General features: G+C 36.9%; 1 protein-coding gene across 1 annotated transcript in view; it reads right to left on the bottom strand.

Moving 5' to 3' along the window:
- EPHA7 (EPH receptor A7) overlaps positions 1–25286 on the bottom strand; it is a 194298-nt gene that overhangs the window by 36019 nt on the left and 132993 nt on the right. The window contains exon 6 of the mRNA XM_075554760.1: positions 1578–1702. Within this exon, the coding sequence (XP_075410875.1) occupies positions 1578–1702 (125 nt within the window). The remainder of the gene's footprint in view (positions 1–1577; positions 1703–25286) is intronic.

Here is a 25286-nt window from a genome sequence, read left to right as displayed (position 1 = left end):
GCTGATTTATTTTAGAGAAATAATTTGTAGAAGAGTTACACTGTAAAATTTTCCTCTCACCAACTAATTTATATATACTTCTAAATTTGTATTATCTAAAAGAAGCCTAACTTGCTTTTGAAATGTGAGATAATTTCAGGGACTACTTTAATTGTTATAGCTTGCTAAAACACAGATACAATAAAGCATTTAAAACAAAATTCCCTCTGAAACAAATATAGTGGGATATGATGTATTTCCCAGTGCTGAAATAAGACATATTAGTAATATTACCTTGGTCATGAATGTAATAATAAAATATAAGAACATTGTATGAAGTTAATTTGGATCTTTAAGTTAACTTTGGGTGCTAAATGTTTTTTTCTTCAAAGGAGCACTTCACAGTTTGTGCTACACAGGGTCCACTGGAGTCTGTCTGGCTCCCCTCTCTTAGCACTTCAGCTAACACAGCTCCATCAGTAACAGTAACACTTATTGTTTCTATTTAATTGACTTGATAGAAAATGGTCCTGCTGGTATTATTACTACTACTACTAGTACTAGTAGATAATTATGAATTGTTAAATGTTTAAACATTTGAATCCCTGAATCACTTTTGTGAGGAGGAGTCTAGCTGATGATTTGTGAGTAGAATATCTTTCTACCCTATGTTTCCTGCCCCTCCCCCTTCAGATGCTTTAGAAGTACAGATGGACATTCATACACATTCCACTAGTTAATAAATTGAGCCATTATATATGGATAATTAAATATCTTGCCTTTTGTGGAGTGAAGGGTGTAAAGAAATAGTAGATGCACTTATTGTAAAAGATATAAAAGAAATTTCAGGAGAATCTTAAATCAATGGAAAACAAGAATGCCTGCATTACCAATACCCCAAACCAGAAAACTCACTGCTTCCAAGTCAATTCAGACTCACAGCGGCCTTACTTAGAGATTTTGAAAGTCTAAATCTTTACGGGAACAGACGGACTCATTTTTCTCTCGCCGAACATACAGTGTGTTTGAACTGCCAGCCTCGGGGTTAGCAGCTCGAACACCTTTTAGTGATACTGCCCATGTGTTAGACACTGTATTCGGCATTTTCCCTACATTCATTTATGTGATTTTCAGAATATTCTCTTATTCTGAAGTCTGGGATATATTACATTATTTATTGTAAAATATTCTTATTTTTCCATTTGCTGAATTATTTGAAGCAACTGTTATTAACACAAGCATCCTATAAGTTAAATAACCACTAAGGGTCCAAAGGGACATACTAAAAAGTTATCTTCATGAATGAGCTGGGCTGTGTAGCGTCTATGGCACTAAGGATGCTGCCCCAGTTCTGTAAATCACTAAAGCTACAAAAGGAATCTTTTCATTTGTGCAGCAGAGGCTGAATACACAGAAATCATAATGACATCAATGAACCAGAGATACAGGAAGATAGTGATTCCAAGGGGCTAACATAAGCCATGAATTTTGGAGCTGTTCCAAATAGTTGGTATTACGTTCAAGTGTAGCGGAGAGGACAATAGGATGACGTGAGACACAGCACCTTCTTGTACATTCCAGCTGCTCTTCGCACTTACTTTCTCATAATACTTGATTTCATATTCGGTGATGACTCCATTGGGATGCTCTGGTTCCTGCCAGGAAAGCTCCACACTCCGCTGCAGCACTCTCTCCTTCATTACCCCGCTCACTTGCGAGGGAGCTGTTTGGACAAGATGTGTCAATAAACAATGGGAAAATTCACTGGATGCCTCCACTCAAATGTCACAACCGATCAGTCCCATGCTGTGCCAGTTTCATTAAGGTAGAAGAAAGCACCTTTTCATAGCTCACAATTCAGAAGCTAATGAATATTCAAACAGGACCTTATTACTGTTCATAAACCTTAATAGAAATTTAAATTAAAGTGCAAACAGCAGAAGATAACATTGTTCAAGTTAGTGAAAAATGGAAATGATGGGGCTGAGCATGACAATTAAGTAAATGAATGCTAATTAAGGCTAGAAAATATGATTTCAGATTAATCTCCAGTGATAACTAAGTCCAAATATTTATTTCACTTGCAATGGCAATGCATTTTTTAAGAAAAGAAATCACACTTTACTGCAGTCGAAGAAGTATGGCTACTCTGGGCTTCACGTAAAGAGCACGTCCATTTGCTTTGATAGTTTGCACATGAGTGTATTGGTGGCGTGTGTCACCAAAAAATTTAAATTACCTTGAGAAACATTTTTAAAGGTCATTAGGTCACTGTCCCCGAAAATTGGTAAGGCGCTGCTACGCTGCCAAATATGTGCAAGGATACCCATACACACAAACAGACTCTTGCGCACGGAAGACTTCAGGTCTTGAAAGAAACAATTCATAGCCATGCCCTTGTTTTCTTTCTCCATGTAGATAATATGCTTGGAGTTCTTTCATTCTCATTAGCGGCACATACTCGTTTGGTAGCTAAGACTGTGGAATGCAGGAAACTAATTTGCTTTAATTTGCTTGGTGATGATTAACTTGTTGTCTTCTCTCCCTAAATGAGTTGCTGCCCTGGCTTGGCTGAATTTCAGTGGGGTCATTATGTTTCATGTATCATGCTCTACCTCATTCTGTAAAATATTTTCAGGCTGTTAATTTAATTTTCAGATGTCCAAAATTGTTAATAATCCTGCTGACAGAAAAGCAATTATATGGGGCCAAAGCTGTTTAAGCAAGTCTCTGATGTTTATCCCTTTGGTTTTATTTTATGTTCTTCTTCTTAATATTTGCTTATACCAATGTCTAGAAAGCATATTTTCCCACTTACTTCTTCTGACTTGGCAATTTTGAGGGGAGGATGTGGAAGCTCGTGACTCCTGTTTCCGTGAAGATTACTAACAAAAGCATAAGTAGGCCAGATTAAGTGGGACAACTTTCCCTTGAAGGGGTTGTAGATGAATACTCAACAGACTGTGTTTATAGACAAAATGTGGTTTTGATATGTTTCCAATACAGCATATTTCTAATAAAGAACCATATTTTTGCCACGGCTTTTGAGATTTGAATATATTCCGTGATGAGGAACTTGGCTCCAAAACAGATCCGTCTCCTCATCCAAGAGAGAACAAGCCTAGCTCAGCAGACTGCAGTTTTTAAGAGTCCCGCTTCTTCAAGCTCTGGCTTTGGAATAGACAAACCCCACCTGTTAGTGAGAATCTACTTAGTTAAAAATAAAAATGGTTCAACATCAAGCATTAACTAATGGAATTCTTTTTTTTTTTGCGTTCTTCATCATCCAAGTTAATAAATATCTACTCCTTAATTAGTGGCTTACCCTTCCATCTTTCCCACACCTGCAACCATCAAAACTATTTTAGAGTGAAAACTTTTTCTTGCCCATTTGTAATTGTGGTCTCATGCAAGAGTTCACCTTTTGTGACAAATTTATTTCACTCAGCATGACAGCAAAATAAACCAACAAACTTATTTTAGTAAATGTTAAATGAGGAACTTCATTCTAAAAAGTCTAGTAACCAAATAGTGTATAGTTCTCTAAATTTTCTTTAGAAAAAGAAAATAATTCCCCCCAAACTTAACTTTATTAATGCAAAAAAAAAGAAGAAGAGAGAGGAGGTGGAGGAAAGAGTGAAGAAGGATGCAGCAAGGTGAGAATGTAGCATTGATCAATATTTTTAATTACCAATAGGGCTGTTGATCTCTGATCAGTGTTTACAACTGTGTCACTTGGAAATAAGTTAAGTAACCGAGAGCTAATGGAGGTAAATCTTTAGATCTCCTTTAAGTAACGTACATAGCTCAGCGTGTCTTTCAGTCTAAATCAAACTATAATACACTTTATATTATTTATATTCCTAAATAGGATATTTATATTTATATTCCTAAATAGGATGGTGAGAGAGGAGGGAGACACCGAATGCTGCATGTTGTGGAGCAGCCTGGGAGTATAAATGTGCCTGATGGAACTCTGTGCTGTATGGCGGCAAGAATGACTATAAAATCAGCCTAGATTTGTGAAACGTATACACTAAACTAGCATTCATTATTTGGTCATCACACCTCATAGTTCATCCCGGAGAAGGACTTTCTACCAATAAAATTATGATGAGGAGGGATTGAAAATAATAAAAAAAAGAACACATCAAATACATTTCAAATACATACCATTTAAAATTCTGTATGACAGCATTAACCATGCAATACTAAACATATTTACCCTCGTCCACACAAGGAGCCATATCTATAAAAGAATACATCCCCAATTCCTGAATAGCTGCACATTTCATTTTAATTTACTGCTTGCTGATATTATATCAACTCACATTTTAAGAGGATCAGAGATAGAATTACAAACAGAAAATACTTGAGAAAGGACAAATTCATGCTTAGAAAATATTTCCATCTTATGCCTTTCTATTACAACATTTTTGCACAGAAAAACTGATTATATTCCCTTCTGGGTTTCAATATTTTTGGCAGAATATACACAACTCACAAGATTGCACAGTTATAAACAAAAAAAATTATTTGTGTACGTAGCATTCTAAAATTGTCATTATTTTTAGATCAAATTGTAGACAAAAGCAAAACTAAAACCAGCCTAAGGTATCCTAATATTAAAACAAAATACTTTCTAAGATCATTACATCATATTTGATCTTAAATTAATCCTGTTATAAAAATTTCACGATGAGTACACTCACTTTTACCAAATATTCAATTAGCACAATTGTAGTTCATTTCTGAAATGAAACATAAACAACGAATGTATATGTATATTGTTCACATATGATTACCTTTACATTGTAATTTTTAACAATTACCAAACAAACCAAGATACTGTACTTTCAATTACTATGAAGTGAATAAATAATACCAAACAATAAGTTCCTGAATTAAAAAATATAGGAAAGCAAATAATAATAAGAAGGAGCTTTGTATCATGAATTTTTAATGGAGTTTCTAACACAAGATTAACAGATTCAAATTTTTACCTAGGTTTCTAGATATGCTTAAGCATAAAAATTGATTTCAAGTGAAGAAACAAAATAATTTTTTTCCTTAAATATCTCGCAGACATATTGGAAATCTGACATAAAAGGAATAAAAATATAAAACAGAACATGCCACAGAACATTTTATTAAAACATTTCTATAATCTGGGCAAAAGACAAAAAAAGATGTTCTTAGGAAATTAAGAAAAATGTTTGCTGTAGACCAGGGTAGCTAAGCTAAACAGTGTAAAAGCAAATTTGATAAATTTGATCAAGCAAGAAAGCAAAGTTCTCAACAAGAGACCAAAAAGTAAATTTAAGTCCTAATTTTGTTAGCATAAGACTCAGAATTTAAAAATAACCAGTGATAGAAATGGTTGGTTAATATGCAAGCTTGAGTCAAAAAGCATTTGACTAATTTTGAGCTTCAAGCACTCTTGCACGGGCTTGATCTTAATCAATTTCCAATTAAAATCCATGAAACAAGTGATATATTTAAATCACAGGGTGGAAAAATTTTCATAAATGGTCTGTTTTCCCTCAAAATAATCTTAAGCCCTACCATTAAATACATAAAAAAATTCCTATCATGAATTTGGAAAAAATTTCAAGTTTCTAGCATTTAGTAGGCAGAACACTTCCAAAAGGCTGTCACATGCATTTTCTAGAACATGTGAATAATGAACATTACATGGCAAATAGGACTTTGCCTGTGTAACAAAAGTTACAATCCTTGAAATAGGAAGATTATTGTGGACTATTCCAGTGAACCTAATCACGCCAGCTGCAAACCCACTGCCATGGAGTCAATAGCGTTTCTGAGACTATAACTCTTTACGGGAGCAGGCAGCCTCAGGTTTCTCCTGAAAGAGAGCCTGGTGGGTTTACACTACTGGCCTCGTGGTTAGTAGCAACCTCACCTCTAAGCCCAAAGCAAGACATGTCTCAAACGGGGTCACAGAGTGTGACTGAGCAGTCAGAGAGATCTGCTATATGAGAGGGATTTGGTCAGTCACGGATGAAGAAACTTGCATAGAAATCATGAGAAGATTGATCCTCGGCTTTCTCACTGCCAGAAAGTGGATTCGGATTCAGACCCACAGAGATCAAATGGGACAGGGCAGAACTGTCCCTGTGGATTTCTAAGACTACAGACTACAACTCTTTATAGGAGGACAAAGTCTCCTCTTTCTCCTGTAGAGGGGCTGGTCGTTTTGAACTGCTGATCTTGTGGTGAGTAACTAAATGATACCAACTGATGTTGTCTAGAGTTATAAGGAACCAGGCTCCGGTCCCACAAATGCAAAGGAACTGGCTTCTGACAGCAACCTGAAGTAGCCTAGACGTGGCTTTTCTCCAGAGTCCTGTAAGTGAGTCTGACCCAGTTGAAATCTTGATTTCAGCCTTGGGGTCATCAACAGGCACTCTAACTAAGTCATATTGTGCCTGTCTGTATTTTTTGACCCAGAGAAATTTGAGGTCAATGTGAAGTTGTTTCCTGTTTCTACATTTGTGGCATGGTATTATGGGAGCAATAGAAAACTAACACAGTATATAAAGAAGTGGATATACAAGAATTTTTAGAAAGCCAAAGAAAAAAGTAAAATAATATAGTTTAATAATATGATAATCAAACTATATATTGAAGTAGAATGAAATAAAGGAATTTGGAACTTGAGTAGTCTCCAAACACAATGTTTTATGAGAACAAAGGCTCTAGTATATATTTAAAATATCTGTATATTTTAAAATATATATCATGTACATAGTGTGTGTTTTAGAATGTTAATGAAAATCATTTGCATATATACACACACTGTGATAGTTACATAATTTGGTGTCAATTTAGGACTTGAGAGGATTAAGAGTGAAAGGGTGTCTGTCACTCGGTTCATAGTAATGTCGCCTCTGTGTAGGCATGGACTTCCCCTGAGAATTCTGGGAAATCCAGTATTTCCTCCTTCGTGGCAGGAGAAACACACTCTCTCTCTGCTGGCTCCCTTGGAGACTCTCTACTGACAAGACTCTAGATTCACTCCCTGACGGGCACTTTACTGACAAGACACACAGCACCACACCCTGGGAGCTAGAGAAGCCACATGGACCTACCCTGATGCAACCAGACCTCTGGAGCCAGAGCCGCCACATAGAGAACCCTGCCAGTGCTGAGATGCTTACAACACCACTTAATCCACAAGGTTTCCAACTCACTGGCCTGTGATCTTCCTGTATTCGGCATCATTGCATGTATTTAGTGAATCTCAAGAGGACTGTATAGATTGATATTGGACTTATGGACTAGTATTGGACTTATGGACTTAATCTGGACTGGACTGAAACATTTTCTCAGTGTTCAATTGGTCTTGTATGTAAAGCTCTTTCTTACATGCAGAGGAGTGTCTATAAATGTGTTTCTCTAGTCTACCCAGACTAAAACCCCACCCCCACACACATATGCCACCACTTTACATACAATAAAATGATGGTAAAAAATTTGAACAACAACAACAACAAAAATACTTTGGAAAAAATAACAGCTGTATTTCTAAAGAATGCAAGGACGTATGACAGGTCAACAGGCATTTTAGATCTATCTCAACTTGTTAAATCTATTGACAGGTGTTAGATTAAATTAGTTTATTGTAAAAGTAAAAATAAAGAATATCTTCAGAGGTGTCAAATCCAAATCACAGAAATGTTCTTTCTTTGAATACTTTTGTGTGGAATTCATTTTAAAAATCCTTTGAAATAACAAATGTATTTATTAGAAGCATAGCATTTTATAATATACAACTTTTAGCATTTTACACTTCCCTACAGGTGTTTCATTTTGGAGATTGCAAGATAAACATATGAAAATACATATAAATGTATTTCAATAACAAAATACTAGGCCATAAGAATACAGTGTAATACCATGAAGCCCATTAGTTACATTTCTACAGTATATAGGAGTAGATATAAAGATCTAACATGCGATTTCACTAAACTTTAATTTCCTGGCTGTGAAAAAAATGGCTAAGATGTTATGATCAATCCATATGAAATTTTAGCTTAAAGAGTAACATAGATAGAGCTTTTCTTGATGTTATTGAATTGAGTGATATGTAGATTATGTGCCAATAACTCTTAAATAACAAAACACAGATGAAAGTAAAACTGAGTCTGTAGTAAAAAATATCAATCTATTTTCAGAAGATGTTAATTTTTTATTATTTTGATTCGAGAGAAGCATTATTTGTGGCTAAAAGCAACAAAGTTTCAATCTGTAATAAGTATTATAACTGAAAAAAAGTGGAAAGTGAACTGATCTTTTTCTACCCCCAAAATAGAATCATTTCTATTCCTAGCTATTTGACATCTGCATTACTATGATGCTTTATATTAAATGCAAAACTGCAGAAGGTAATAATATGTACCACACAGCGGACTTTAAAATAAACTCAAAAACAACTAAGAAAAAGAACTAGAATAGGAGATACAGACAGAATCTGAATAACATCATGAAAAAAGGAATATGATATTGAGTTGACAAAGTAGAAAAATGAAAACATCCTAATAGACTTCCTGTCAAGTGTATATGTAAGTTCAATATATCTCCAGTCAGGACAAAATATATATATGTGCATGCACATGTAGACACACAAGACACACACATCTAACATCATAGCATCTAGTTCATCATTTAAGCAAATGGAATAGTTAAACATTATCAATACTATCATAAAATGGAATAAGTATATCTTAATACAATAAATTGAACACTATTTGAATGTTTAATTATGTGTGATAGTTAGCACCTCCTGGCAAATATTTTTGGTAAACTCCTTGTTCTTCAAGTGTCAAAGCTACCATTGACCATTAGCTATCCCAACCTCAGTTCTATTTCCAAAGTATAAATAATAAAAACGACACCAGTAATTTAAGAAGACCGTGAAATTAAGTGACACATATTATCTTTAACAGTCTTTAACAATGCAACAAACATGCTTACTTGGCTTTTAAAAAAAATGATAAATGCAAGACATGACTACATTTATGGAGTTCACGAGTTTTTTAATACATCAATTTGCTATCCCTGTTCTTTTTGGTGAAGAAGTTAGGCTTACAGAAACCAGCAGTATCTAGTAAGAAAAAAAAGCAGACTTCATGCTCATTTTTCTAATTCTTACTTTTCAAAAGCTACACAATAATGTTGAAGGAAGCTTTTTCCCCTGGAGGGTTATGTGTTTGGCTGCTAATCACAGGGCCATCAGCTGGAAGCCTGCAGTCACTCTATGGGAGAAAACGGCAGCCTTCTGAACTCACGAAGGACCCGCTGAGGTAGAAGAGACTCGATAAGAGTGGGTACGTAACAATATGATAGATTCTGGCACATTTTTGAGAGCGCACCTGAGAAGGAGGGAAGTGGAGGTCGCTCATAGATTTAATACTTGTTAGGGATTAGGATATGTGCCCGGCACTAAGTTGGGCTATGGGGGGACACTGAAGAACACTTAGGGAGACCCTTGCATGTCCTATGGTCTGCAGCTATCCGAAGAGGTCAAAGTGAGCAAGGAGATTTTAATTCTGTACAATTTGTCTTTTTTTTAACCTTTTGCTTGGACATGTAATTCATAGAAGATACAACGCCGTGGTTTAAACACATCAGAAAGAGTGTGTAATCATCGCCACAATCCATCTTGGAACATTTTCTTCATTCTTTCATCCATCTTTATTGGCACCTCCTGCCCCCACAGCCTCCCCTGTCATAAATCCAAAAATCCATTCATCTAGTTGCTGGTTCTATAGGCTTTCTGTTCCTGGATTTCATATAAAGAAAAATGTAGGAATAGAAGGAGATGGAGGAGGAAAAGGAAACAGTAATAATCAGCAACAACAATAAAACAAGAGAAATTAAAAATGAGTCAAATGCAAAAGCCAATGGTAAGATGTTAAACTGCATGACCTCAGCGGTTCACCCACTGTCCCAGGCACTAGGTTTGTGGACAAGATTCTTCCCATCCCTGTTCAATGGTAGGAGGGAAATTAGTGGAACTTAATCTTCTTTAAGTGGATTTTGGGCTCATCCATCCATAGCCTTCAAACTGGGTGTTCAGAATTGAAGCTCTAATATCATCTCCTCCATTGATGATCATTTGTTTTATCACTCACAGTCCTTGGAATGTATGGACAGGTCTGCTTCTTCTGCACAGACTTGACTGGTACCTCACTTTGATAAGCTTTTAAAACACCAGATGCTTTTTTTCCTTTCTCACAGTCAGGCACTGTCTAATGAATATGAACCACTTATCACTCACTTATTTGTACACCTATAAAAATACTTCTTCAAAGGAAGTCCACCTCAGATAGGGTCACTTTTCCATTTAGCAAGAAATTGGGAGAGGATCAATAGTCCTATCAGACAGCATTGTCCCACAGTCACTCCAGTTTTGTACACTCTCCTACAAGCATCATGGAAGGGATTGAAATGCTGTAGCGGATTTAAGGTAAGACGCCCTGGGGGGAGGAAGCAGATGACTGCTTTTTCCAAATCGTGGACTTTGTGGTCATTGAATACTGGGTTAAAAATCTTGGTTTTGAGGTTGCCCCAAATTTGGCAACCTAAAATCAATGTACATTTTCCATTTCCATATTGTCTTTGTTCCGTGTGACTTGCAGTAGTTCTATAGGCAACGTTTTACTTTAATGAATGAAGATATGAAAAAGCTTGCCTTGTGTCTAACCCTCATTGTTTTCTTAAGCAGAGTTCAGTCACTTAAGTTTTTAACTTGTGACGTATAGTCACTTAATATAGTCCTTCCAGCCATAATCTCTTACGTGACATATAATTCTGAACATCATCCACCTGTGGCTATAGTCTCATTTTGGAGGGAATTACCTGCTAACATACAGAAATAGGAAGAGATTAGAATGGACCTTAATAGAGGGTGTGAGCTGAGCCCCACTCTTTATCCAATGGCTAGCTGGCTTACCGTTTCTGGTAATGGAGGTAAGAGATGACACGCGGCAGCTGAGAGGAGGGAACCTGTTCTTGGGATGCCTGAGGAAAGTTCGACAGAGAACAATGACTACTGGACATATCCTGCAAGAGGACTCGGGTCCTGTGAGCATAGAAGATAAAGTCCAGGGCTGGAGAATAGATTATTATATTGGGCTAACATTAAGAAGGTAAAGGGTGATATGTTAATTTGAGTGCACTATTGCTACTCAAAAGAAACTCCCACCAAGCTACTGATAGGATTTGTCTGTTACTATGAATAGGATTCCGTGCAGTGCCATTCTGCTGCATATAAAATGAGGCCTCTAAGTGTAAGGGGTGTGATCTCACCACAAGCCAAGAGCCAGGAGGTCAATATGTCCTCTGGAGTTAGCATGTGGCGTACCCCTACCTGACCATCAGATTATTGGAAATTTCAATAATTTGCAGAGCCTATAAATTTGAGGGAATATATTCAAAGGATGACTGAGGGAATATGGAACCAAATAGGATCATGGAACAGTTGGACATTTGGGGAATGATCGGCCCTCAATTGTTTGGGACTACTTGGGTGTTATTTTTTAAAAAAACATATGATTACTAAAAGCTTTGCATGAACTTTCCATGTATTATAGACCAATAATAGATTTCCTACATGTGTACATATTCCTTTTCACAGTGGTCTTTTAAATTCTATATCATCGAGTAGATGAAGAATATTATTAATAGAATGATCAAATGTCAACTGTGATATATTATTTTTTCAAGAGTCTGATAACGTTGCCTCTAAAGTGGGGTGCATCTGAAACAACTTGGCTCTTGTGATGTGGCTCTGCTCAGTACTTACCCTCATGGCCTGATCACTGATGATATGAATGCAAAGTGTGCTGAATACTTTTCTTCAGGACCAAAAGCCACCTGTTACACTTTCTCCCCAGACTTCACCTTTTCACTCTTGAATAATTTCCCCTAGCGGTTTTGTCAGGAGGTGCTAACTCCTATAACAACTAACTAAACATCCAAATAATTATCACTCAACTATAAAAATGCTTACTTTTTAAAGGTAGGTACTCATTTACAATTTCAAATAGTATATAGTGAAAAGTGAGACTTCTTCCCATGTCATGACATTACTATTATTCCCCGAAGGAACAAATCTTTACTGTTACTTTGGTATTCTTCCACAAATAGCTTTGTTATAGATACATAGATGATATATAGATGGATAGATGGATTATAGGTAGAGAATTGCATATATGATATTGATCTAATAGTATATAGAAAAAATCGTTTACACTGTATTTCATTGGTTAGAGGAGGCCTCGTGGCATAGTGGTGGCATGGGCAGGGTAATCACAAGAACAGCCACTCGAAACCACCAGCAGTTCACTGTAGGAAGATGAGGCTTTCGCTCCTGTAAAGATTTGCAGTACCAGGCACTCACAGGCAGTTTTGCTCTGTCCTGTAGGGTCACTATGAGTCAAAATGGACTTGATAGCAGTGAATTCGATCGTTTGTTTGATGCACACAGATCTGCACCACGTGTCTATTAGCTGTGTTGCATTCCATTGTGTGGATGTATCACACTTTATTTAACCAGACTCCTATCAGTAAGTCCGGTCCTCGGTGGTGTCTCCAGGGGCCTTGGAGGTTACAGACTGCATCAAGTGACAAACTCCTAGGAAGTGATACTCAAATGGCTTCCCATAAACATTTTTTTGTGTATACTTTCAACAGAAATGTATAATTTTTAAGGAAAGATCACCACTATTAGATGTTAAAATATTTTTCATACACTTGACTTGCATGTATCAATAGACCTAGAAAACTAAGTCGATGTCATTTTATGTTTTCCATGCTGTCGTGCACTACAGTTAGAGGTGTCATTACTGCCCAATTACAAAGGTGCTGGCAGTCACAGGGGTCCATGTTTATGCACTGTTTGCAAGCAGATTGCTTTGCGTCCCACTGACTACCAACCTTTCAGTTAGCAGCCCGATGCTTAACTCTCTGCATCAGATTCTTTTCAATGAAAGGACAACAAAGCATCAAATCGTGTTCTGCTAAACTACTTAATAATTCGTAGCTAATAATGTGTAATTCAATGTAGACAGATGTTACAAACTTTTCGTTAGCATTCCTACATTTTAAGAAACATACTCTAGCAATTCATAACTACACTCAGACATTATTATATGATTGAAACTGATAATAAGCTTAATTAAGGTCTTTGTGTGATCTGGTAGGAGAGGAGGTCCATGGTGGGGGACGGGGTGATTCATGAGTTGCCTCAGTGGGTGACCTCAGCCACAGCATCACCATTGACGGTCCTTCCCCATCTCTTTTTAAATATAGACACAATGACGCTGCTGGAACCTCATCAAATGTGAATTAAGTAAGGGAAATAAGAGATGCCTGGGGGGCAGGGGTGGGGCAATGGCAGTAAAATTCCATGGACTGGATTGTCAAAAATTGTAAAGCTGATTTGAACCATTCCTTTATGAAGGAAATAATGGTTAAATAAGGTATTATTTAACCAGCTTAGAGCAGCAGTACTCAACGTGTAGCCCTGCTGAACACAGTCATCCAGCCAGTCCTTGGTCAGTGAGGAGGGAGGGGACCTGTGTGATTCTGCCAGCGGCTCAGCTGGCATTTTCCCATCACATAACTTTTTTGATGGAAGAAGCATTTCTTCTACTTAGCAGTTTCCTTCATGATCTTGTTCTGCTGCAAGATCCTTATCTTGTCATATGTACTTTCACTTTTAGTAGAAGTGTCCTTTTAAAGCATGATAGCGTTAGTAAGAGCTTTTGATTGCTACATTATAATGCCCAGGGGCAACATGATTATTATAGCTTTTTTATTGATTTGTGATGGCAGTTTCATGCATTATAAATCCAGCATATAATTGTCCATGATTAATTGTAATATAAACAAGCCATTCTGCAGCAGTTCGAACACAGCAGCAGTTCTATGGGAGAAGGAGGGCAGTCGGCTTCCATAAAGATTGGCAGCCTTAGTAACCCTGGGAGGCAGGTCTACTCGGTCACATAGGTCAGCAGGAGTCAGAAGCAACCTAGTGCTAGTGAGTTGGTCTTGGGCTTATGATGAGCTTAAGATGATCCTACCTTGAGGTAACTGTAATCTAGGAACAAGTTACAATATGAAAATGTACCCCAAAACTAAACTAAATGCCATGGTGTAGATGAGACACAAGTCAACTGCCAGAAAACTCTTGGGATGTAGTCAAGAGTAAAACAAACAAAATATTTCCTTATACCAAACTCTTCTTCAGTATTTGAGTGGCTTCCCCATCTATTTGAACTAATGATCAGCACCGCTGTTATCATACCTATCATCTGCACAAGACAGCTTTCTACCAATTTAATAAGAGTTCATGATATTTCCCCCATTTTGCTGTCACCGAAAGGTAAAACTCATCCATTTCCCTTGTTTCAGCAAATATAGGATTCTTGCATTTAAAAATTTTATTTCTCTTGTTGAAGGCAGCATTTCATCATTTGATTGCTGTCTGTCTTGCTTTTCAGAGGATAAAAACAAGAAACATTGAGAAAACTGTGCAAAGGCACGCCTTGAAGACATTTTCCTTTGATTCCAGACTACTGCAATCAAGAAAACATCGCAGTTTATGAATTCTTGGTTTCCCATTGCATACAAAAGCTATGTTTCCAATCATCCTGCAGTCTATTAAATATACAACATAGCATTATGAAAAAGTTCGGATATGGTGACAATTATCAAAACATAACACAGAGACACCAAGTGAACATGTGTTGCAGGAAAGATGGTACCAAAGGACTCGCTCAACTTAGGATTGCCACGAACCTTGAATTTGCTCCTACAAAAAGTCAGTACCTGCAAAGCACAATTACAGACGGTATGAGGAGCTGGTACCAAGGGCTCAAGTAAAAAGAAAAGGTTTTAAAAATGATGATGGCAACATATGTAAAGATGTGCTTGACCCAATGGGTGGATGTATGGACTGTGATGAGAGCTGTAAGAGCCCCCAATAAAATGACTGAAAAAAAGTGGGTGGGTGGAGACGAGGAATGCCTATCATGTAGGCACAAAGAGCTTGACTGGGGGACTAGAGGATGTGGGTCTGAATCTGGGATCCAAGGCGTATGAGCTCAAAGTCCTTGAAAGAGGAACTGAGCTTTCCTGTGGCCCCGTTGCCTAAGCTTTAAAATGGGAATAAGGGAACATACCTTGGAAACAGATAAGAGTTAAGATATAAATTATGTGAGTTTAATGTGTATATACATACTAAATGCGTAAAACCATCCCTGCCACATGAGAAAGTTTAAAATATACAATATATGTTATCCCACATGTACTTGGCAACAATGATAGCTGTGATGCACTCCAGTCTTCTCCGGGAAGACTCTTTAAGCTCAGGCACCACTCACTTTCCCATGCTCCATATAGGCAATTGATGTACAGTTGCGCTTGTGAACAATTTATTTAATGTATTGGCGGAATATAAATAGTCGCTTTGAGGTGGGATTCCAGCGCTCTCTATTATAAGTGCTGGCAGGGTTAGATCTTTAATATTATATTGACAATTTTTCCTCAATAACCATTTCAGTGAATGACAACTTCTATTATTTATATTTTATATACACAAGCTAAATAAAAAAGTAAAACATCAATGTCAAATCATGTAGACGGGCACATCTTTGTAAAGAAATAACTACCACAAATGAGAAAAAAAGAAACGTAACACACATCCTTTAAAACGTATTGCAGTAGACATTAAATAGGGAGAAAATACAGATGAAATAATCTCTTCTCTCTTAGGTGCAGAGAAAATTAATACTGTGGATGATTTTTATTTAAAATCATCATTTCATACTTGCAGAAAGATGGATCAGGTATTCTGTCTTCATCTCTAATTTTTCCTAAGTCCATAGTCAAAGATCACCTGATTTCTAAGGTCATCCTCCTGATTATAGCCTTACTTTAACAGTAGACTATTTGTAGCAGTGATTTACTTGGAAATATGAAGCACCAATGACCCACAATCAGAATCCTTCTTATAATAAGATGAGCCGTATCAACAACATATCATAAACTATGTATATACAGCACATGAGGGGACTTAACAATATTTGTGGGGAAATTCAATTTTCTTTAAATTCCCTTTTCTCACATGTTTTGATGTCTCCTTCTATACACTGGTGAATTACCAAAATTTCCCTTATGGGTTTTCAGAAGATTTTCAGTTATCCAGTTTCTTTAAGTTTGGAACAGGTTCTATTACAATTCAGAATCACTCTATGTCCCATTAACTAACATATCAATTAATGTCAGTTGACAATTTTTCAAATGTTCACTTAGCTGAAATACTTATTAATATCTCTAATTATAAATTTCATTACATATGTTTCCCTTTAATTATATAGATGTTCTAAATTATTCTGTATTTGATATACTGTAGCTATGTAGTCTTGTACCATGTACATGTTTAATTTTTAACTGCTATATATGTATATTAAACATATTTATGGTTCTAAAAGTAGGATCCATATATTTATATCTACATAAATTTACATATAATAATATGTGACAAGTAAGCTCTGTGGTTCCTTTCTCTGAACATTTACACAATGATTACAATAACCGTTCCAAATAGTATGACGCTCAAAAATTCCACAGATTTGGTTTACGCTTCAGGAGTAATAATGCATGTAATTAAAAAACATGTAAGCTGTTTATTAAGTGTAACATTGTCAGAGGGAAGAACCTTAAAGAAAAATGATGAATTTTAAGTTACATTTCTGTTATTTTGGTACTTCTAATACAGTATTGATATATTTTACTATAATTTCTTTACGCTTCAACCCATGTGCATCTGAATTACTCTATAGAATATTCTCTTATACTGCTGTTTATTTGCTTTTTGCCAGCGATTTTCCCTCACTGGTAGACTTGTTGGTTTTCTTTTCTTTCAATTATTTTTTTCCCTTTGAAGTTATCACCCTGGGGTTTCCTAGAGCTAATTTGGATTTAACTTCCCTGCCTATTATGAGCTGGGTAGTTCCAGGAGGGAAAGAGGAGCGAGAAGAGAAGGAGCAGATGGAAAGAAGCCAGAGGAGAAGGAGAAAGGTGGGGAGGGTGGGGAACGGAGCAGAGGATGGAGGAAACCACAGGTGTCTAAGGCTCAGTACACTCTCAGTTAGTTCATTTGGTATGCTTGAAACACGGAAAATAGTTTTAAGCAGCTTGCTACACACATTTGAACACCACAATACATAGTCTATATGCTAAGAAGCAAAGTATAAGTGAAGATTCTCCTCCTGCTAACGGTATTTATGATCATGCAAACATGTCAGACTCCCAGGGGAGCCACAGACACAATTTGGTCTGCAAAGCATTGCATTAACTGTCCCTTCGAAGAAGAGTTTGCCGACCCCCGGGTTAGTCTGTTAGTCTTCAAACAAGAAAGCCCAAGTCTCTTAATTTTGTTTTGTATTGTTTTCTTTTCTTGCAATCCATTATGTAAAAAAACAACAAATATCCACATGTAGGTGGTGGTTGTATTTCAGTGGGTCCGAATGTAACGGTGACTCCTGGGTCGGGTCCTCCTCTCCCACGTTTGGAACGTGGCTGCTCTTGCTCTAGCAACCACATCCACATTCTAGACACGGTGGAGGAAAAGCTAAGGGGCAGTGTCCAGCACCAAACTGAGAAAAACAAATTCTTCTCGATTCTTTTATTTTCATCTTATCATCAGGGCTTTTAAAGATATGAGGCTGGACATTGTGCTACACTAAAAAAATAATACATTGTTAGGAAATGAAAAATCATTAGTTGGGAAACAACTACTTGTGTTGGCCGCACTCATAATTCTATCATGCAGGGTGGGGGGGGGGGAGAGATGATACTCAACTTGATAAGCTCCTCCTACTTAAATTCGCATCTGAAAATAGACCCAAGTGACCAGGAGAAGTGATTGAGAGTCCCTAGGTGGATGCAATAGAAAATCACAGAAAGTAAGGGTCGCCAATGATGATCCTGGAGGGGCATTTGGGCTCGAAATAAACCCGCATCTGAGGAAAAAAGGGCCAGGGGGACTAAATGAACAAAATCAGTCTTTGGCCCATTATGGGAGTTAATTTACATAAAGATTTTCCTTTATAAGCAAAATGAAGAAACACTAAAGAAGGCCAAGGTTAGTTTCGAAACGGTGCTATCAGGTTATCTGGATAGAGTTTTCAATGAGAAAAACATTTACTGCGAAGCATGAATAGTATGGTAACTGAGAGAAACACAATAATTATCTAAAGAACACCTCTTAATGGCATTCCACCGATCCACTGTTTACTTAAGAAATGCTGAGGTGAAAGCATCTCATATTTATTCACAGCACTAGCATGGAGCACTCTAAATATTTTAGGCATTTACAAATATTCTAAATAAACAGGTGAATTCATTATATCACAAATTATTCTGTCCTCTATATAATCAATCTTTTTCTCTCTGTTGGAGTCTTCGTAACAGATTTTACATAAATTCAATTTTCTCTCATGAAAATAAAATGATTTCTTAAACCCGCATCACATGCCAGTTGTTGAAGGAACTCCATTCTTCCCTTTAGAGCCAAATATGACCCAAAAAGTTGTCTAGATCCCTTGTTTCCTCAACTCTCATTCACATTTCAGCTTTCTTTGGCCTCGGTCCCCATTCTTCCATCAAGTGAGCTGTTTACAAAGCGACCAATGACTCCCCATCTGATTAAACTAAAGTGTCATTCTTAGTGCTCCTTTTCCCTGGATTCTGAGTGGTTACAAGTGTCTCTCTCTCCTTCTCTCTCTCTCCCTCCCCCTCTCTCTCCCTCCCTCCCTCTCTCCCTGCCTCCCTCTCTCTATACATTCCCCAACACATTCTCTCCTATATTTTCTACTTATCTATCTGATTCTTTCATTTCCTTCATAAGCTCTTCCTCATACAGCAGTTGATTTATCTGAAAGCTACATGAAAGGATGATGAGCAGCTTCATTAGTTATCAGGAAAATTCCAATTAAACCTCTATCTGATGCCACTAGGCACTAATAAAAATAATGACAATAATCATATAACTATAATTAAAAACACATATAGTGAAAAGTGTTAGCATTTATGTACAGAAGCTGGTACTTTCATACACTATTAGTAAGAATATAACAATTTTCAGCTACTTTGGAAAGTCACTTTGGTATTTTTAAAAAGCTAAACATAAATTGATAAATATAACCCAGCAATACCACTTATAATTCTTTATGGTCACAGCAACAACATTCATATGGGCAAAAGGGAGAAACAATCTAAAATTTCATCAACAGGTAAACAGATAAAAAACATACAATTGATAACATGAATGACTCAAAAATATTGTGTTAAATCAAAAAGTCATATGCAAATCCCATATTATTTATTTCTATTTATATCAAGCATCTAGAAAATGTAACTCTACAGAGTAGACTAGTGTTTACCTAGGTCTGGAATGAGAAAACAACCAAACCAAACCAAACTCACTGCCATAAGTTGATGAAAAGTATACTTAATTAAAGATTTTAGAAACTACTTCAATGACTTTCCATAACTATAATAATAAGAACCAACATCCTAAATATGATTTTCAGGGTCTTAAATGCTCTATCTCCCATGTACCCTTCAAGGTTTGAGACCCTGAGATCTCTATGCACTGAACCTCCCTGATCCAAGGACAGAAGACTGTGATGCTTGAGAAATACCAGGGGAGCAAAAGCAGCAGATACAGAGCACAAATTAGAGCAGTGGGCTTCCTGGACCACAAAGCACGTCAAGTTGAATGCCTTTGGACAGGAGGCTTACAAACCTTAACTGAGGTGCTAGGGCTGCTGACCCGTAGACCTAGAGCGGAGTGCTTTGGTTTAAGTAAGTCTTCAACTACAGACCAAAAGGTTGGGCTCAGGCTTACAGTGCAGTCATGTGCCCTGTGGACAAATATCAGCAGAGCTAAAAGATGGGGCTGAAAAGCCAAAAACCAGAGAGACGCTTGCTACCAACTTCAAAACATTTGAGAACGTGGCTTCTATGGACGTTGTATATATCTAAATTAGAGTGGGTTTTTTGGTTTGTTTGTTTGAAATGTCTCCTTTCCTTTCAGAATATGTTCTCCACATAGAGGATGTCCTAGGGTAATGGCTGCATTGTAGCACACTGTACAGTAGAAAGCAAAACGTCTTCAATATATGTTTAGGGAACAAGGTGTCTTTGACATTTGGACAATCAGCACATCTACCCATAAAACCAAATCCACTAATTTCAAGCTGACTTCCACATCTAACAACCCTATACAGGGTTTCCAAGACTGAAAATCTTCCCTGGAGCAAACAGCACCATTTCTCTCCCTTTCAGTGGCCAGTGAGTCTACCACCAGGCATTCGAGTTAGGAGCCCAGTACTTGCCCATGGAAGTCTTTAACATATTTTTTCATATCAAAATTTTATTTTAATGTGCACAAATAATACTGTTGGTTTTATCTTGTTAGCTAATGTATCAATTCCAGACTGATGACACAATCAGAAAAGAAGCACCAGATACACTGGCTCTCGGCGCAGGGCTCAGTAATTGCGAAGGATGCAGCATTGTCACTTCTATTGAGAAGTTGTTCTTTGGGTTTCCCTAAGTCACCACATGACAAAGCTGCCCTGATAAAAGGTTATGGAGTACCACTGCATTATGCTGTTAGTACCTACTGCTTTAGATCAATAGCTAGAGAAATATCCCACTGTGTTTACAAGTCCAGCGTTCTAAAATAGTCATAAATAAATCAGCTATTTCATACTAACAATGACCTATAGAGAAGCGACTTTACTTCTTCACATGAACTTTCATTTTGCGGCGCAAATGTAACAAAGAAAGCTTCTGTAAGTGTTAGGTCTAGAGACAACTCATTGAGTCACATGTGATAGTGGTAGTAGATAGTTATTAAGAGCACTTCAAGATAAACCCCCCTCTCCTGACCAACATTCCGTTTGTAACTCATTAAACCAACCAAACAAAACCCACTGCCATAGATGTGATTACAACGCACACGGGTCTTCAAGAAGATTGGGAGGCTGTACATCTTCATGGGAGCAGAACCCTTTCTTGCAGAGCAGATGGTGAGTCTGAACCTCTTCCCTGTGGTTAACAATCCAACACTTATCCAACCACAACATAACGGCTCACTACAATATGGTTTCTGAGACTGAATCTGGATGAGTTTGAATTACTGACCTTGGGGTTAGCAACCCCCAGCACCAATAGGGCTCCTTGTCATTCACACAGGTGAGAGAAATCCATTTGACCCTTGTAAAGAGCACTAAAGTTATACATTATGTGTTTCCATAAAATAAGTTAAAGTATCTTTTTAATATTGGCAACATTAAGTCATATTAATTAAGTTATGCAAAAACCACAGATATATAAAAGACTAAAACAAGTCACACATGATTCAAATATGTGATCATTTTTGTTATTCATGATTTAGTTGGTAAAACATTCATCCATTACCAGTTAAAGCTATTTGTACTTGTGGCTTTATTATAGTTTTATTCGATGTCAAAGTTTTGGTGATAATTTAAGAATACTTTTATAGAGACTTGAAGTATTTTATTAAGAGATTACTAATAAAATATGAAATATCTTTTCCTTTGCTAGAAGCATTTTACAATGTGAATAATGCTTCAAAATACAATGGAAAACCAAATATACCATTTAGGAAAATTAGATATGAAGGTTTATCTGTCATGTTTTTTATATTCGCTGATTGCTCTTGAGATCATCCTTATAAAATCCCCTGCTTCTTTCTTTGACATTTGAAAGAAAATATCGTCATTCTTATGTCTTTTTTAAAAATCCATCTGTCGACGCTGATATCAAACAACTTTGAACTGATGTTGAATTGTGTAACAAGTGACAATATCAACTCCCAAGACAGCCAAAGTACTTGCTTCATGAATGAATTTTGACAGGTCAGACATAAACCTGATACTTACAAATGTGAGGTGGCAATAAGTGAGCATCACAAACAATATATAATGTCTGTTTCCTTGGAAGACATGTTATATACTCTGAAAAAATATTATATATTAATTATCGCTCCTTTCTCTTTGTGTGTTTCAGCGCTGGCCCTGTATCTTTCAATTGCAAAATGCTTGTTACTTGGTTGTGTATAAAAACTCTGGCCTATAGGTGCAGGTACTGCTGTTTGTAAATGATTCCCAAAGGCAACAAGACTTTGTTTCCCCAAGTGGGCTACTTTGTTGTCTTTCTCCTACCATTCATTTATGGTGACAAGTGTCAATTATGGACAAAAGATTTATGGGATGAGAAAGATAAAGTCCAATTTACAAATCATTTCCCGGGCTAGCGGACAGGTGCAATGACAGAGCTGGCTTGCTGTAATTGAATTTCTTGCTGCTATCTACTTAGTCACACGAAGGTGTCAGCCCCAAGGATGTTAGCTCTGGGGAAAGTCTTAATAGAGTATGACTTTGGATGTGGAGATGACAATAGAACCCAGGTTTTAACTTTGGGCTATTTATAAAATATACCAATTCCTTTTCATGTTATATACATTTTCACTGTGTCTTAAATGGGCAAAGCACCAAGGACAATGTGTCAAATAGTCTAAATTGAAGCCCAATGAAAATTGTAGTTAAGAAATTAAATTCCATTGTGATCTATCAAAGAAAAATAAACTCCATTCTGAGATAGCAAAGATTTTATATATCACAACTGACAGACTTAATAGTGAAAAATATTTTTTGTTGAAATATATACATTTATCCTCACTAAGGATAACATTATTTAACATAAACTGATTTTTAATGTGGTTTATGTGTTGTGTCTTTCTAATTAATTTGTACTTTGTTTCAAAGAATACATGAATGTTAGATATCATCACAGGAAACTGCCTAAGGATATAATAAGTGAGGCTTTTCAAATATGAAAACTTATCTGTTGTTATTTTATAATATTAATTTAAATATAAATTTACATACTAGGGGATACCCCTCCCAAATATGGAATCCTCCCCCCGCCGAAAGCTTTGTATTAACATTTTTTATTTTTACAAAACAACCATATTACTTTCAAAGTACTCTCTTTTACACAATAAATTTGTAAAATATGTGATTCTATTCTCGGAAACATTTTTCAAACTCATTTGTTTGAATGGCTGACAGTGCCTCCCTTGTGTTTTTCTTCACCTCTTCTACGTCGTTAAATCGCTGTCCCTTCATGGCCTTCTTCAGATGATGAGGCAAGAGCGGCATGCTGTGTTTTGCCAAAAACTGGCCCTCTGAGATACTGCAGGTTGGGTGCATGGCCTGGTGGCAAATCCAGGCTCCCATCTGCCACAAGTCAGGCCTTTTTTGTTGCACACTGCACACAATCTTTCTAAACCTCTAAATAGAAAGGTTGATTAACAGTTTGAACTGGTAGAACAAACGCCAATGGTGTCTTCCAATGGTTTCATTGATGTCTGCTTCCGGGGTCCTAAGAATAGCACCATGTCTTGTCAGTGGTAATGACCTTGGGGAAAAAAGTCTGGGTCTCTTGGAAGCTGTTCTTTCCAAGCTAGATGCTCTTTTTCCCAGTCAGTCAGATCCTGAGGCAAACATTTCACAGCGACCCTTCTCTCACCCAATCTTCCATTAAATTCGCTGAACCGAGATCCACGATAGTCCAGATGACTCCTCCAGATCTTCAACGGTCCGTCTTAAAGCAGAATTGCACACATTGTGTCGATAATTTCATCGACTAGGGAAATTGGCGGACATGCGGAACTAGGTTTTACATCAATCAACATTTCACCTTTTTTGAAAGGAGAATCCTCCTCATACACTTGAATTTTTCCCATAGCACTGTCTTTGTAAGCTCTGTTCAACATCACAACAGTTTCTGCAGCATTTTCCCCAAAAAGGAAACAATATTTCACAGGCACACACTGGTCGCCGAAATCTGCCATCACAAAAAATGAGGTTTGAGCGAAATTGCTTTCTAGAAAAAATTCACTGTGACCAGAGAGAACCTTCCCAGGCAACGCCACTGGGTGTACTAATTCAGAGCGAATTGCTTGATGCTTGCCTAGTTCAGTTTATTTGGGGGTACTCCCCTGTAAACATATATACATATCTAGAAAGAGAGTAGACAACTCTCTGCAGGGTTTTCAAATCTAAACCATTTTAATAGAGTAGACAGCCTTAGCTTCTTTCCATGTAGGGGCTGGTGGTTTTGAACCATCAACCTTTTAGTTAGCAGCCCAATTTCTAAGCCACATTACTCCTAATATATATATTACTCTGTAAGATTCACATGTCATTATAATAAGTCAAAGTCCTATCAGTCAACAGAAAATAGAATTCAAGCAATGCCCTTATTTTCGTTGCACGCATTTTATCCACCATGACTGACAGATGACTCTCTCTTTTAAACAAGACCTGATGACACAGTGTGCTAAGCACTGCACTGCCACCCATAAGGTTGACAGTTCAAGCCTACCTGTCACTGATGGGTGATCGATAAGGTTCTGCACTCCCGTAAAAATTAACAGGCTCACAGCCCTGAAGGAGCAGCTCTATTCCTTGCTAGGCTGGCTATGATGGGGATTGACTTGATGATAGTGGGTGAGTTTTATTCAAAACCAAATTGACTTATATTAATTTCTGTTTACTCAAATGTAAATATTCTTAATTGGCTTATATGTTAAAGAAGAACATTCAAATCCAATATAATGTGATTCATTTTTGAAATGAGACTTGTGCAGAAAATCTAAAAGAGAAAGAAAATATCATTCATTGACTATTCTAATAGACATTTACTTCAATTTCTTATAAAATATATAACAAACTATCATGAATGTGTGCAAATTTTCACTTTTATTTATATTATAGACTTCTTGAGAATTTATTTTGTCTCCAGAGGTCATACACTCCAGGGGTATATTTTTCTTGATATAATTGTTTTCATCTTTGAAATTTATTTTGTTTTATTGTATGTGGTATCATAACTCATTCTACGATTATGTGATAGTACTTTTAGGGGGATCTGGTAGCACTGTGCTTTGGGCATGTGGCTTCTAAACAGTAAGGTCGACAATTCAATCCCATCAGTTACTCTGCAGGAGAAAGCTGTGACTATGTTCCCATAAAGATATACCGGTTCAGAAATATGACATTAGTTCAGAAATATGACTATGTATTGGAATAGATGACCTCTGGTGGCATCATAGATTATACATTGGTTTACTAATCACCAGATCAGCAGTTCAAAACCGCCAGCTACTCAGT

This window comes from Tenrec ecaudatus, chromosome 7 (genome assembly GCF_050624435.1).
Source record: "Tenrec ecaudatus isolate mTenEca1 chromosome 7, mTenEca1.hap1, whole genome shotgun sequence".
In the NCBI taxonomy this organism is placed as follows: Eukaryota; Metazoa; Chordata; class Mammalia; order Afrosoricida; family Tenrecidae; genus Tenrec; species Tenrec ecaudatus.
The sequence above is the reverse complement of the archived record's forward strand: the minus strand, read 5'-3'. Positions and strand labels throughout refer to the sequence as shown.